The sequence below is a fragment of the Camelus dromedarius genome, chromosome 10 (assembly GCF_036321535.1).
Source record: "Camelus dromedarius isolate mCamDro1 chromosome 10, mCamDro1.pat, whole genome shotgun sequence".
Taxonomy (NCBI): Eukaryota; Metazoa; Chordata; class Mammalia; order Artiodactyla; family Camelidae; genus Camelus; species Camelus dromedarius.
The window spans coordinates 14,948,682-14,965,911 of record NC_087445.1 but is presented as its reverse complement, the minus strand read 5'-3'; the positions used below and the strand labels follow the sequence as shown (position 1 = coordinate 14,965,911).

Below are 17,230 nucleotides of genomic sequence, written 5' to 3'. Positions count from 1 at the left end.
ATGTCGGTTCAGGTTGAACATATCTTCTTCTTGTGTGTCTCTTTTACCCAACTAAGTAAATATAACACGTAGGAGACAAAGACCTAAAAAGTGCTTCTTAAATGTGAATAAATATTAAGAGAATAAAAAGACAAGCCACAGACTCGGAGAAAATATTTGCAAAACATATCTGATAAAGGACTGGTATACAAAAAATATAAAGAACTCTTAAAACTCAATAATTAGAAAACAGCCAAATTTTAAAATGGGCAAAAGATCTGAAAAGACAAATTAACCAAAGAAGAGATACAGATGGCAAAGAAACATATGAAAAGATGCTCAACATCACATGCCATTAGGATATTGCAAAGTAAAACTAGTACCAATTAGAATGGCCAAAATCCAAAACACTGACAGCACCAAATACTAGCAAGGAAGTAGGACAACAGGAACTCTGATTCATCACTGGTGGGAATGGAAAATGGTACAGGGCTGTTTCTTACAAAATTTAACTTGGTATTTACCCAGAATTGAAAACTTGTGTCCACACAAAAATCTGCATACAAATGATTATAGCAGCTTTGGTCATGACTGCCAAAACTTGGAAGCAACCAAGATGTCCTTCAATAGGTGAATGGATAAGCAAACAACAGTACATTCAGGCAATGGAAGATTATTCAGCAATAAAAGAAATGAGTTATCAAACCATAAAAAGACATAAAGGACCTCAAATGCATATTGCTAAGTGAAAGAAGTCAATCTGAGAAGACTATATACTTTACGTTTCTAGCTATATGACATTCCAGAAAAGACAAAACTACAGAGACAGTAAAAATATCAGTGGTTGCCAGGAGTTTAGGGGAGAGACAGAGGAAGAAAGGGATAAATAGGTAAAACTATACTGTATGATATTGTCACGGTGGATACATGCTATCACAGTTGTCAAAACCCACAGCACACACAGCACAAAGAATCAACCCTCATGTACACTATGGACTTCAGTTAGTAATAATGTATTAATATTGGCTCATCAATTGTAACATATTTACCACACTAATGCAAGATGATCATATGGGAAACTGGGAGAAGAGGTGGTACATGTGAGACTACAGTAACTCTGAACTTCCTTTCCATTTAATTTTTCTGTAATTTAATTTTCTATAATTTTCTCTAATTTAAAGCTGTTCAAAAAATTAAAGTATTTGTTTTTAAAAATGAAAATAAAGCTTGTAAACTATAAGCTTGATATGTATCAACTATTTGATATAGCAACCAAAAATGATAATTAAATCACAGACTACAGTGTGGGGTATATAAAAAGTTCAGGAACTTGTTACAAAATCTGATTTCAAGCCTAGTATTTACTATTTTTCCTTTTGCAGGAGAATTTCTATATATGAAGGAACTTTTCCTACCAGAACTGGATGAGAACATAATGACCAAAAAGCACAAAGGATCCAAAGGAAATCCACACATCTGAGGAAGGTCTGGAGTATGTAACCTCCAGAGTAGCTGCCCTAAGACTATGTCTAGGATCCTACGAAATGCATCACAAGATAGAATGTTTAAAATGAGTATAATTTAAGGAAATGTGGAAACAAACATTTCTCTCAAAATACCACATCAAATTCTTCATAACTTCTTGACAAAACACACACAGAGCACAATGCAAACAAAAATACTGTCAGTTTACTTTTTTCCCCCCTTAATCCAGAAAAGTCTCATATTTAAATGTAACAGAGGGGCCTTCAAAAGGTACAGAAACAGTATGGGCTGATTTGCCATATAAAATGTAATTTTCACCCTTTCTTCCAACTACTACTCATAGAAAGACACAAATTAAAAAGCAGAGAGGATCATATTTGGTGTCATTGCTGGTAATAACTTGTGAAAAAGCTCAAAGGAATGAGAAAAGCAATATAAATTCTTAAGTCACACTATGGTTATACCAGTCTCTTTTTACTTTACAACTGCTGAACTGGACATCATTTCCCCAGAACAAGTTTTCTAAAATCCTTTAATAAAGAAGTTAACTAGTGTTGAGAAGCTGTATTCTGGGAGTACTTATTTGTTAGAGCCAAAGAGATAATCAAGGGCTAGGAAGAAAGAAATCAGACTCAAACTTCGAAAACAGATCAGCAGTACTTGTGCTTCTCTGCTTCCAGCTCCGGAACAGCCTTGTAACACTGTCCTTTCAAACTCCTCACAGCCCTCAACACTCAAGCCTGCAACTGAGGTCTTCAAAGGAAGGGGCCGTACAATTCATCTGCCAATCCAGAGATTTCTTCCTGGAAAACTCTTGGCCTAAAAATGCTTCTTAATTAACTGATGATCTTCACTGTCTTTTCTTTAACAGAGCAATAAAAGTCTCTGATGACATCTTTTCTCAGTATCTTTTTAAATTTCTGTAACTTGTATTTATTCTTTCATGGTTGTGAAGTTCTTTTCAGCAAAACTCAACCCCTTTGTACCTGCAAATTCATTTCTTCATCGTCTTATTCTAGTCCCTGTATGTGCCTACTTTTGCTTCTCCTAGTGCAATACCACCTCAGAACAACAGTAACGACAAAATCAACAAGAACAAAAATTAGTTGGATTTTTTTCTTTATCCTTCACCTTAAGGATTTAAACAGCCTCGTCCAGTTTTATGTTTAACAGCTTTGCTAAATGATAGAAAAATCTCATATCATATTTAATATTTTTAGAAGTAATAAATGAATACATTAAGGTCACCATCAATTCTTTATTAATAGTCTAAAAGAGTGGTCTCTCAACTTCATCATTTACATAAACCTACCAGTGAAAACATTTAAGTACCTGTCCCACCATATTTTTATTTACTTATAAATTAATACATACAATTATAATAAATTAATATGCACCACTACAATTATACACATCTGATCAGAAATTTTAAAAGAGAGAGATTTAAACATATGCTTATATGTACTGATTTACTTTGGAAGTTCTAGTATTTTCTTCCTGAACTCTCAGGAAGTGTGTATGAACACAATTTGGTGACCAGTGGTCTGAAAGGCTGAAAGAAGCCGATAGAAGACAACTAGGTGAAACTTTTATCACAGAGTTTAACCACTGAAAACAATTTTACCCTATTAAAGCCCATCTTCAACTTCTTGAAGTTCTTATCAAGATAATTCTTAAAGCTATCTATCATTTAAACTGTTGACTTAGAAGGACATAATTGCATGAGGCCACTACATTAAAAAGTGGCAAGATTTGAGCCTAACCACAGCAAAAGTCTGTGTGCATATTTTGTGTGTGTTTGCATCGTCTGTCTCTAATAAAAAAGAATTTTCACAGGAATAAACTAATGTAAAAGATTCAGAGTCAGATGCAGTCAATGTCTCATTCATTGTGATCATTTTATATACCATATGGTTACATTATTTACTTTTATGACTGTATTCAAGTGAATGCATGTCAAGGAACTATCATACAGCTTAAAAGACTAAAAACCTAGCATCTTTTCCTCCAACAGAATTTTTTAAAATTTTGAGATAGAAAAAATTGTGTATTTCATTCTGCTTCCATTAAACAATTTAAGAAAACAGTTATTAAGAGCACTCTTCCCAAGTGCAGACACTGCACTAGGTACTGGCCTTTACAAAATCTGACAGAAAGGAACTTCAGGATCAAAGCCAAACATCCATTCAAACACGGCTTGAATCTGCTCTACAACTGCACCACCAAGTGGCCATTTATGTAACTAGTGTTCAAATACCTTCAGCAATAGGGACATAATCTCAGATGGCAGCCTAACGCATTTTCTGATACATCTGATTTTTTGAAATAAATAAATGGAACTAAAATCATTTAATGATAACCTTATATACTGGACCTTCTTTTACTCTCAGAGGCAATATAGAACCAGGCTAAGCAGTCTTCCACTTGACAGCCCTTTAAATATTTTAAAGTGACCACTACAAATCTCAACTCTTCAATCTAACTACACAGTTTTAACTTGGTTATTTCTCATGGGTAGTTAAGAAAATTTCCCATAACAACTTCCAAGATTGAATGCAAAAATAAGAGCTTAATTCTTGAAGTTATAAAGGAGAATAATCTGCAAAATTACACATATCCTCAGTTGTAAACTTTAAAGTAACAATTTAAGTATAGGCCACTGTTTTAATATTACTGAACATCATAAATGTATTTATTTATACATAAATATATAGGGAGAGAATTCATTAACATTAGTAAAGATTTGTTTGATATTTTAAGAATATTTTCTATGTACTAAATACCTTTGGCAAAGTTTTCTTTTTTTTTTAATTGTAGCACAAATGACCAATTTAGAAAATTTATAACCATTCTTATACAACTGCCCTCCTGCTAAAAATGAGTAACTTAGGACACTAATCCTGAGAAGAGTTTCTATTTTATTACAGTACCAACCAATCAACTAGTAGATTATATTTACATTTAAATAATGTTCAAACAGTGAAGGTAGAAGTTAGTGCACAATCTGATACTCATCTTCAGCACAGCCAGTTTCATAAATAAATTCCTAATAAGAAAAATAATACCAATACTAGACAAAGAAATGCCAATTTCAATTTACCTAATTCAAAGTTAATATTTCTCAATATTGAGTACTTTATAAGCTGAAAAAAACTGAAAATATAATTTAAATAACCTGCCAATATCACATAGCATTCATAGAGCATAAAATAAGATTTATTTTATTCTGAAAGAACAAAGAGAAAATTCAATGCTGCTTTATATTTTGGTCTACTGAACAAAGAGTTACATGAGTACTAAATAGGCTTCAGTGAATTTTCTTAAATGATCAAGCCATTAAATAAAATGACAATGCATTCACAAAGAGAATTATATTTTTATTGAGCTAACTGAGCAAAAAAAGCTAGCTATGCAAGAAAAGCTAGAGATAATATTAAATCAATTTTGAAAGTTTTGCGTATTAAAAAAAGACAATATTAGTTCATTTAGAAAAATGGCAATAATCTTTACTGAGCCTACTAGGATTTCTGTTTCCTGGGGTACCTCAGCTTCTTGGGTAACTCCAAGCAAGTTACTTCCATCTGGTTCAGATTTCAGCTATATTATTATTTATCTCCATGATGTTCCACACAATTGAATCTTTTAAATAACTTACATTTATTCCATTATGCAACATAATTTTATATTTCAACCATTTTTACTGGCATTTTTCTAAAAGGTCTTACTTATTCCCCTGCTTTCTAAAAACAGTTAAAACTTAATTTAACCACTTTCTACAGATTTAGTCACAGCATGAACTGTACTGCACAACGGTACCTCTGTGCTTGGATCTCTCGTTTTCTCACTCTGCTTGTTGTCACTGATGACAGTGTGTACCTAATGTTTATGATGCCTAGGTGAGGACCTCCGAGTATCTATAAGGCTCCTAAGCATAAAAACCCTGGGTTTTGTGGTATCTGGCTACTCTGAGTTCTTTTCCTCTCCTTCTCTGCCTCTAATGCTAATTTTCAAATGACTGAAGTTACCACTAAAAAAAAACACACACACACACACACACACACACAGCAAAATAGGCTGTTGGCACCAGGAAGGGAGTAATGAAAAGCTCCAGGTACCTGAACATGAGAGCAGAAAAACACCTTCCCTTAGAGGGCAGCATTCTTTTCTGAAGAGCCTCCACTCCTTTTTCCCTGGGAAATGGAATCACCCTGCCCATTCTAGACTTTTCTATCCTTTATATGGCATTCCTTTCTCCACGGATAATCTAATAGCATACTCTCCCACACTGCCTGCTTATTAAATGCAAAGAAGAGAAACAAAGGCAGAAACAACAATAGTGCTGTTAAATTATATGATGGTGTGCAAGAGTTACATGACTATGACTATATTACATGGAAACAATACGTGCTTAGCATGTATTTATACATGAAAAATTAATGTGAATGAAATTATGAAGCTGAGTTTATGTCTGCAGAGGTGCTCATAGAAGTAATACAAAGATATAACTTTGGTTATTTAAGAAGTTAACACAACAGGACTTCTGAAAAGCCCTGGAATTCTCAAAAATCATCAGAAATATTTATAAATGCAGAGCACATAGGTTAGAATTACAGAAAACCTAGATATTTTTTCTCTCCACATACAGATTGAAGGAATCACAAAATTAAATTTTTTTCACTTTGCTTATTAAACATTAGTAATACAGGCCACAGCTTAAAAAAAATAAATTCTGCCTAAATGATGACCTGTTTCTCTACAAAATAAGTCCCTATGACTCAAGTTTCACAGAAACTATTCTAAGCCATCAAAGATTAGTTGCTTACATGAAAGCAACATAACCCTCTTGGCTGCAACAGATTCTCACTGCTCTGAAGTAATTTTATCAGGAAAAAGGGAAAATGTGAGGTAGCCTTTGAGTAACTAACAAAATTTTCTTTATATTCAATTTTCCCTACTAGGCATGAGAAAAAAAGACATCTAAAAGATTAGTCCATTGATCTACCTGGCTTGAATAAATAACAAATTATCACTTTATGTCTGCTAACTAGTAATATTACTGATTTATAGAAAGCAATATATAAGGAAGAAAGTAAACAAGAACAAAATATCTCTGCAAACAAAAAGAGAGAAAAAAGTTATCTTATAAAACCTATTTTTTCCACATTCAACTCAAGCTATCCGTTTAACATAGCTACAATATCTTGCAGCTGAGAAAATATAATAGATCATTGAATTATAACTATTCAAGATGACACTTTCTGGTGACATCTGTAACTACATATCACCAAGGCAGAACCACTACACTGGTTAAAGGAGTCATGAAATAAAAACTGTATTCCTTCTCTTTTGATCTTGCACCAAATAAACTATTCTGCTCCCCTATGTGTAAAATGGGGGCAGGCTGGAAGACTGAAAATTTATTACTGTTAAAATGCTTATAATTTTTAGGTAAATGTTACAGAAAAAGTTAAGTACTTGATTCATACCTTGTTTTAATTCCAAACCTTCAGGTTGCTTGTTCTCTCTCAGGGATGAAGTAGAATCTATACAGACGTCTTGTCTGAGGAGCAAAAATAAATAAAAACAAATTTTTAAACTATATTCAATCAAATAATATTTACTGCTGAGGTTCCTAGAACTAAGTTATACACTCGAGAAGACACACAGAATTCTTCTTAGCCCCCAGGGTACCATTCAGTGCACTCTGGAAACTCAGAAACATGGATACAAGTGTCAGAAGCAGCAGCTATAAACTACTACTGATTTAAGTAGTATACTTCTTTGTAAAATCAAGGGGCAAACCTGGTAATTTTTTCTCCCTTCCAATACTCTGCAGGGTAGCTGACGGGAGAAATAATAACTCACAGAAGAATCCAGCAGTTTCTCAAGTTCAACTATTAAATTTAATGGACACTTTGGCATTCAAATTATTTTATATTCATTTAACTTCATACCTCAAATGCTTTGAGGGCCACAGTATGTGGGAAATACATATTTCATTTGTAATATACATATGTAATCAAAGTAAATGGATTAAGTATAAGATTATGCCATAAAAAATACTTTGATTCACTAGGTTCTATAAAAAAGCTGCAAACTAAACTAATTCTCCTTTTTAGAAGGCATTATACAATCTTAATATTGATGTTACAAATACTTTTCAGCAAATGTCAAAAAATTAACTGTAAAGATTCAAAATGACTATTTTCTATAAAATAAGTATCGATTGCCTTCTGAGAATTTTTATACACACCCTAAGACTAATACACTAGAAATATTTCAGAAATTTTCCTATTCACAAAACTTTTTTTATCCACTTAATAAGAAACCTATCAAATAACCAAAGGATAAAAATTTGTAATCATTTTTGAGAAGTTTACAATTTTCTTTGCAGTCAAAATATTTGGCATTTACAAGTTTGTTTTGTAATAAAACTTTACTATTACAAGTACAAACTCAGAGACTATGAAAATATTTGAATTTATTATTGTGACATCTTAGAGATTTATAATTGAGGTATCTCCATTTTTTACATTCTTTCTGTCTAATATCACCTACTCAGATTTTATTCTTTTACCAAAATGACTCACAGGTCTGAAGGAGGATATCAACAACACTCCTTGGCAATCTAGGGACAGATTAAACATCAATACTACATTAAAAGCTTTACAAAGAGTAAAATTAAAATACACTACCATGAGCCTAACATCAAATTAGATTTACCTACTGGGAACATTAATGTTTGTTCTTACACATCCTTGAACAGCACTTATTTCTTCTTCTAAACACATACATCTAAATGACTTGAACAAAGACATAATGCAACATCACCATTAAAAGGACAGTGGGAATATCTAATACCTTGGATACAACATCATTTATGCACTATTATAGCTGAGAATGTATAACCTATATCGTTAGGAATCATCAGACAAACCCAAAGTGGAAATGAGTAATGTTCTATTAAAAGCGGTGAGGAGAGTTAAACGTCAATGTTATAAAAGACAAATAAAGACTGTGGAAATATTCTAGGTTAAAGGCGGGGAAAGAGTCAAGACAATTAAATGTTATGACTGACTTGAAACTGCTGAACTGGATGGGGGAAAAACATAATAAAGGATATTACTGAGTCAAATGACAAACACAAATACTGACGGCAGATTGGATAAAAGTATTTTATCAATGTTAAAATTACTAAAGCTGAATTTACTGAAGTTAACAATGTATTGTGGTTAAGTGAAAAAGAGTATCACATTCTTAGGAAAAGTCCAATGTTGTGTCTAGACACATAGTGTCATGATGCATGTAACTTAGCTTCAAATGTTTCAGAAGAAAAGACACATGTAATAAGAGAGCATATGCAAATAGGATAAAATATTAATAATAGGTAATTCCAGGTAAAGGGTGTATGTGTTTCTTATATCATTGTTATCTCTGAAATATTTTAATAATTCTGAAATTATTTCCAAATAAGTTTTAATAATAATGTAGTGAAATGTATATTATGCATTAGTTTCTTTGTGAAAGCTCCTTGAATCCCCTTCAAATAAAACTGGAGCCCTCTATAAAGATTATCTGCTGTTACAAACAATTTCTTTTATTGCCCAAAGTAAACTTTTATAGTGTTCTGTTTTCTCTTGAGTTTGATCAGGCTGTTGAAGAAAGTCACCAAAAAGAATTTCAGACAGTAGATGTAGTATACCACCTTGTGGCTGAAAAGTGAAAAGCTAGATGCTTTTACATTAGCATCATCCAAAGCCGAAAAAAATTCCAGAAAATAGTTTGGAATTTTAATTTTTCTAAGACATACATTTGCAACTAAAATTATTATATATATTCAGAGTTCTCTAATACAATTTAAAGCTTTTCACTAAAAAGCATGAAAAGCAAGATAGAAACAAAAAAGAAAGTATATTAAAGTACAAGAAAACTAAGTGTACATGTCTTATTCTTATTTTTAGATCTATGAAAATAAAAAATGTCTATTCCCAAGTGATAAAACATACTAAGTGTCAGAGTTAGGAAAACTAAAGCAATTGCATCTTATATTTAATTTGAATATAATATTTAAACATTTCTATCAAACACTTTAAAACTATATAAGAATTTTATAACAATTAGAGACAAGGTGAAAAGGGAAAAGGAGGGAAGGAACACAATACTAAATCTGGTTTGGGTTAAGAATCCTGAAATGCTTATTGTGCTCTTTTCCATTAAAAAAAAAAAAAAGCCTGTTTTCTCCCCCCAATTCTCTTCTACCATCTGCAATGCTCCTTATATAGCTTAATGTACAATATTGAATTATAAGAGAGCCCTTTTATCTATCCTTGGGATTTAAGTTCTCATACCAACACTAGTCTAACTTTCTTTTATCCCAAAAACAGTTTCACCCTTGATCTTTTCTTGTAATTCCAAATTTGTAAAATCAGAGTAATACACTGGGGGCTGATCTGTAGGATTTAATCAAGAACAACCACACATGTGAATTACTAAGGTTTAAAATATATTTCTAAACAGAAAAAAAAAATTCATTTCTTGTCCAAAGAAAAATACTGGGAAGATACCTTCACAGAAGGATAAAGAAAGAAAACCAAACCAGAAGGACTCTTCCCATTCAGCAAAAGTTGGTTAACAAAGAATCAGGCAAACTGGCTTAACAATAGGTATAACCCTTGATTCTCTCCACTGTCCTGGGAGTAAAGCTAGATACTGAATGAAGCCAGCCTATCATTCTATGAGCTCTCTACTATTAGAAGTTAGAGACAGGCAAGGAACCTAGAGTAGCCAAAACAATTTTGAAAAAGAATACCAAAGTTAAAGGATGCACACTATCACATTTCAAGACTATTAAGCTATAGTGATCAAGACAGGAAAGATATCAGAGAAAGGATAAACATCTAGATTAGTAAAACAGAAGAGAATCCAGAAATAGACCCAACATATGTATGATCAATAATCTAAAACAACATAAATGTATATTACAGTTCTGTATGTCAAAAATCTGGGATGGGTCTCACAGGACAAAAATCAGTGTCTGCAGGCTGCATTCCTTTCTGTAGGCTCTAGGAGAGAATTCATTTCCTGTTCATTTGGGTTGTTGGCATAAATCAGTTCCTTGAGGTTGTAGGACCAAAATCCCTTGTTTCCTTGTTGGCTGTAAACGGAGGATCATTTCCAGCTTCTAGTCAAGGTCTTCTCATGTCAGTTCTCTCTGATCTACTGTCTTCCTCTTCTACTTTTAAGAATACAATGTGATTAAATTGGGATAACCTGGATAATCCAGGATAACCTCCCTATCTCAAAGTCCTTAACCTTAACCAAATCTGCAAAATCTCTTTTGTCATACAAAGTAACACATTCTAAGGTTCTGGAGATTAGATTGTAAACATCTTTCCAGGGTCACTTTTCTGCATACAGGATCATCCCAACTGGAAAATGAATAAACAAACTATGGTATACCCACACAATGGAATACTGACTACACAGCAAGAAAAAGGAAGAAACTACTGATATACACAGCAACATAAATGAATCTCAAATGCATTATGGTAAGTTAAAGAAGCCAGACTCAAAAGAGAATATACTGTATTTTTCTACCTATACAACATTCGGGAAAAACAAAGTCTCTTCTTTGTTCTATCCCAATATTCCTGTTTACAAGCCTTTCCCTATTGAAAAAGTTGTATGAGATCACCTTGTAAGTGCTTTATTTAAAGGTGCACAAATTGGACATGCTAGCATTCTACTACTTTGAATGTGGAGTCATATCTAAGCATTAGGTCACAGTACTATCAATGATTACTAATAATTTCTGTGAAGGTTTTCTGAAAAACGTATCCTGTTATTTCTGATAAGCTTACCCTATCATGTAGATAGTCTACCTCAGTATTACAGCCTAATAGCAATTTATGAAGGACACAAGAACATTAAGTGGGGTACAGATAACCTATGTATTACCGTTGACCAGACTGCAAGCACACAGTCAACCTCTTTGTAATACAAAAATATGTCTAAAAGAATTGAGCTTATAGAGTAATTGCAGTATAACAAATTGATCTCATTTATGAGAAAAATTTTTCATGCCTTAAAATATGTATACAGTATTTTCTCTTAATTTAAACTATTTTTGTAACAAATGAAAAAGTTTGACATTTGTAAACAATAAACTGTTTTTTAAAAAGCAGTAACAGTAAAGAATAATAATTACAAATCATAATGAATTATTTTGCTTTCTTTAGGCTTTTACAACAGGAAAAGGGGGAGGGAATCCACAATACTCATCAGTGTAAAGTGGAATTTTAAGAATAGTTACTGTTACAGATTCAGAGTAAAAATTCTAAAACAAATATAGCAATATTTTTTGGCTTACCATGTGATAGGTACTATTTCAAGCATTTTACAATCTTTCTCTCATTTAATCATCATCACAACCCTATTTGTAGGCACTGATATTACACGTATTCTCCAAAAAAAGGAAACTGAGGCCCAGAGAGGTTAACTTGCCAAAGGTCAGAGAGACAGTAAGCTGTGGAGTTCTGCTGTCAAAAATGCAGTTTAACTCTAGAACCTTCACTGTTTACATTTATGCAGACTTTCTCCTTATAGAAACAGTTGTCCAAGAGGTGATATGGGTGGGGAGGGGAGAGGTATAAATTGGTTTAAACCCTGTAAAAGTCAATTATGGCAATATCTGTTAAAATTTCAAATGCCCAAACATCTCATCCAACAATTAACTTTTGGGTATTTACACTACATATAATCAGAGAAGAAAAGGATTACTTATATAGAGAGATATTCTTATCATACATAGTAACAAAAGATAGTAAACATTTAAATGTCCACCAATGGACTGTTTTGCCACAGCCAACAATGGAATAGTATACACGTATATATATATAGGAAGCCTTATATGCACTGGCTAGAACAAAATCCAAGAAAAGACATACTATTATATGGAAACAGTTAGATGAAAAAAACGTACCAAACAGTTTGCACAGTATGCTACCATCTGTGTGAGAAGAAAAAATACACATACACTTACACATTTGTAAATGTATAGAATATCTCTGGGAGGATACACAAGAAACTGATTTACTGTAGTTGCCTACAGAAAGGGACTCAGAATGGGGAACAGAAAAAAGAGTAGGACTTATTTTCACTATATACTTTAAAAAAATTGCTATTGCGTGCATGTATTTACCATTCAAATAAAAAGCTGCTAAATAACAGACACCAGATACATGGCTACATGGAAAAATGTCCTTATTTTCTGGAAATTCAGACAAATATGTAGAATCAGTTCACTTTATAATACTTAAAAAGAACAGATGAAGCAATTATGGAAAGTTGTAATAATTGTTAGATCTAGGCAATAGTTATGTGGGCGTTTCATTACACTACCCTCTCTACTTTTCTATATTCTTGACATTTTATACAATAAAAAGTAAAAATGAAAACAACCTGATACAGTGAAATTCCTTTTTTCTAACTCAAGTCAGGTGGTAGCATTTAAAGGAAGAAAAAAAATTACAGGGAATCTTTTAAAAGTTACATATATTATTTAATTATTTTAGGTTATCACAAAACAAATGTATCTTCATTCACCAGATCTTTGGATATGAGGCCTTATCTTTGATTTGAATATACGGAAAAGAGCTCAGGTTCATCCTACTCACATAAGCCGCTGTCTATATTTCTACTTATGGATTATTTAAAATGCAAAAATCTGACTGCAGAAAAAATAACCCTTTATATTTATACAAAGGAGTGCACTAGTGCACTTCTCCCACCATTTGAAGTTTTTGCTTACTAAGTCATTTGTGTTTGTTCCCAATGTGGTTATCATAGTTTTATTATTTAGCTAAATATAGAAACAGATGAAATTACAATGAGGTATCACCTCACACCAGTCAGAATGGCCATCATTAAAAAGTCCACAAATGATGAATGCTGGAGAGGGTGTGGAGAAAAGGGAACCCTCCTACACTGTTGGAGGGAATGCAGTTTGGTGAGGCCATTATGGAAAACAGTATGGAGATTCTTCAAAAGACTAAAAATAGACTTAACCATATGACCCAGCAATCCCACTCCCGGGCATATAACCAGAAGGAATTCTAATTCAAAAAGACACCTGCACCCCAATGTTCATAACAGCACTATTTACAATAGCCAACTCATGCAAACAACCTAAATGTCCATCAACAGATGACTGGATAAAGAAGAGGTGGTATATTTATACAATGGAATACTATTCAGCCATAAAAATGGCAACATAACGCCATTTGCAGCAACATGGATGTCCCTGGAGAATGTCAGTCTAAGTGTAGTAAGCCAGAAAGAGAAATAAAAATATCATATGATATCACTCATATGTGCAATATTAAAAAAAAAAAAAAGAAGGCAAATGAACTTAAATATAAAGCAGTAACAGACTCACAGATATAGAATACAAACTTGTGGTTGCCAAGGGATAGACTGGGAGTTTGAGATTTGTAGATACTGACAGGTATATATAGAACAGATAAACAAGTTTATACTGTGTAGCACAGGGAAATATATTCAAGATCTTGTAGGAGCTCACAGTGAAAAATAGGAAAATGAATATATGTATATTCATATATGACTGAAAAATTGTGCTCTACACTAGAAATTGGCACATTGTAAACTGACTATAACTCAATTAAAAAACAACAACAACAAAAAAAGAACAGTCATTAAGTTTATTATGCTGAACATTAGTGAATTTATCTTTCAAGTGAAATGGAAAAGGCAATTAATACAAAGAATCAGGTAAGTGATAAAGAAAAACTTAGAATTTTTTTAAAGTGACAAGGGAAGAGCAGAGAAAAGGAAAGCTACTTGCTTACATCTAATCGAGTGCTTGAGCAGCAGGATGATGCAGTTAAATGACTGATGGGAAAACGACAATATGGGAGGGAACATAGTGGGTGACAGTTATTCAAGGATTCACTATACACTGAAATTTTCCACAGCATAGTTCAATAAATAAATAACTGGTATGAAATGACCCTATATACTCCAGAGGTTATGTGAGTTGGATGAATCACAGGTCAATTTCTGAAGGTATTATTCCTAATATGCCTACTTGGGTCTTGGGTCTGCTTGAGGCCTATTTTTGTACCCACTGATAAAAATGCTTACTGAATTATGTACTGTAGATTTCTGCTGCCCATTAATTCAATGCTCCAGAGCACTTGAAATTTTATTCAAACACTTTACTCCATTGAAGTTTAATAATAGCAATTTATGAAGGACTCTTTTATTCACAACAAATTTAGTTTTATTGACACTGAAAGTTTAGCATTTGGCTGAGCACTATTGCCTGTTTGAAAGTTACTTACACATACATACTCAAGAAATACATGTTACTTGAACTGAAACAAATCAAACTCTTAGTTCTCTAATGACAGCTGAGCTGAACCTACAAGACAACTGTAATTCATCAAAAAGGACATGGAAGCTTTTCCCTTACTAAAAACAAAAGGAAAACTAACGCAGCTACTAACCTCTCTCTTTTTACTCAACTAACAAACAGCATCAGAGTTCTACCACACATCACTGCCAGGATTCAGCAACAGAAGAGTGGTCACACACACAATTCTAGTTGTTGTTCCACTTATATGTATTACCTACAATCTCTAAGGCCTGTTTAGGAGTATCTTATTTTTTAAAATTAATCATCCAAAAGTGGAATTTGATAACAACTAATTCAGAACATGGCCCATCCTCTGCTAAGGAGCAGTGACTAGGAACAATAGTTCCAGAATACTCCCATAGGACCTACTGTGCAGTATACCTTAGTCTGTGAATCTGAATTTTGAAATTTCTTTGTCTTCCAGAACTGGGATATTATTATTTCAACATTGCTTATTATCCGTAGAGAAATAGAGCTTCATTTCCACTGACATTTCCCTCAGTATCATTCACTAAAAGCACATTAATTTAAAATTCATAAAGATATTTATTAGAGCAATTCTAAAACACTGCTAAGATTTCCCCTAAAGTGTTTGTAGTTTTAGTCTTTATATATAAAAACCTCAATCCTGATTATTTTAACTTGCACTATTCAAGACTTAAATTTCATTACAAACATATTCTTTAGAGCATAATCAACTCACACTATAGGCCAAGCTAATATCTGTTCTCATTTCTTAGTGCTACTTTAGCTACAATAAAGCTTCTTTTTAGGCACATCTCCAACCAAAGACAGCGCTCTAATTCCAAGCCTCCATATTACCTTATTTACTTAAAATTGTTGTTCTTATTAACTTATAATCTGTAACAGCTGCAAATCTTTTCACAATACTAATAGTTTTTAAACACTATAATATTATAGATGTTAAAGTTTTCAGACTACCTCAATACAAATTTGCTCATTTACTTACCTAAGGTGAACTAAGGTGATAATCCCATTCTTCACCTTTTTAAAAAGGTATTTAGAAACTGGATATTCTATCTTTATAGTCCCTACATCTTATTCCTATTAAAATTGTCATAAATTAACACTCACTACTTTCAAGTTTCAAAGTAGTACACTGTCAAATTTTTCTTATAACTACTACTTTCTTGTTATTTTTGGTATTAAAAAAGAACTACTGTAACATAAATAAGAGTAAGTAATCAAAATTTTAAAAAGCAGTAGAGATCAAAAGAGTTTGGGGGAAACAAAATATATCTGAAAGCTGACCTTAGAAGATAAATAAACTTGAACACAAAGCTGGCAATGTGAGAAGACCATATAAAACTGAAGAGATAATTTTAGAATTTTTTTTACTTGTGCATAAACGTTTGTGTGTACTTCTGTATCTTAAAACCTTTCGTGGTTTATAAGAAAAGTGATTTACATAGGGCATATAAAATACAATATACATACACAAACCTCATAATGAAAGTTGTCACTTCACAGTTTCTTCGACAATTCTAAGATGATATTAATGTTAAGTTCTTTCCCATAAACGCTATAATAAAAGTGTGTAAGTTGCCCATTAAAAGAAATATCAATATTTCCATGTGTTTTTAACAACACAGATTGCTTTATCTAGACTTCTTTGAATTATTTTTGTTCATCAAAATTGGGATAAATAAGTAAAGGTACATGTCTCAGTTGATAAGACACTGACAAACTGATATAACTGGTTCCTAAGCCAACCTTTGGCCTTTATGTATTTTCCTTTGAATAAGTTTCATTTTATAGACACTTTGTACATTCAACATACAGGCAAATGAAGTACTAAATAGCACAGTGAAATACATATGGGCCACACGAAAAGAGTGTGACCTTATTTTCAAACAACTCAGAAATCTAACTTTTGGTGTACTATCACTTGGTTTTTAAGTGTTGGAAACCACTTGAAAAATTTTTTTAATGTTTAAATTGAGCAAAACATCTCTATGACTATAGACAACAATCTATAACTTTGGCTGATGTCTAGGTTTTAATCAAGTACCTTGCATTAGTTTTCTATTGCCACTGTAACAAATTACCACAGATTTAATGGCTTAAAGCAACATGAATTTATCCTCTTACAGTTCTGGAGGTCAGAAATCCTAAATGAGTCTTAGGACACCAGAGTCAGGATGTAGGTAGTGCTGCATTTCTTCTGGAGATTCCAGGGAAGAATCCATTTCCCTGTCTTTTCTAGCTTCTAAAAGGCTGCCTGTGTCCCTTAGCTTGGGGCTCCATTCTCTAATCTTCAAAGTACATTACTCCAACCTCTGCTTCCACCTCCCATCTCTTTTGGCTGCC

At 32.8% G+C, this 17,230-nt stretch overlaps 1 protein-coding gene across 1 annotated transcript in view; it reads right to left on the bottom strand.

Moving 5' to 3' along the window:
• The window catches only part of CAAP1 (caspase activity and apoptosis inhibitor 1), a 44,329-nt gene that overhangs the window by 12,313 nt on the left and 14,786 nt on the right, over positions 1-17,230 (bottom strand). The window contains exon 5 of the mRNA XM_010985506.3: positions 6,951-7,024. Within this exon, the coding sequence (XP_010983808.2) occupies positions 6,951-7,024 (74 nt within the window). The remainder of the gene's footprint in view (positions 1-6,950; positions 7,025-17,230) is intronic.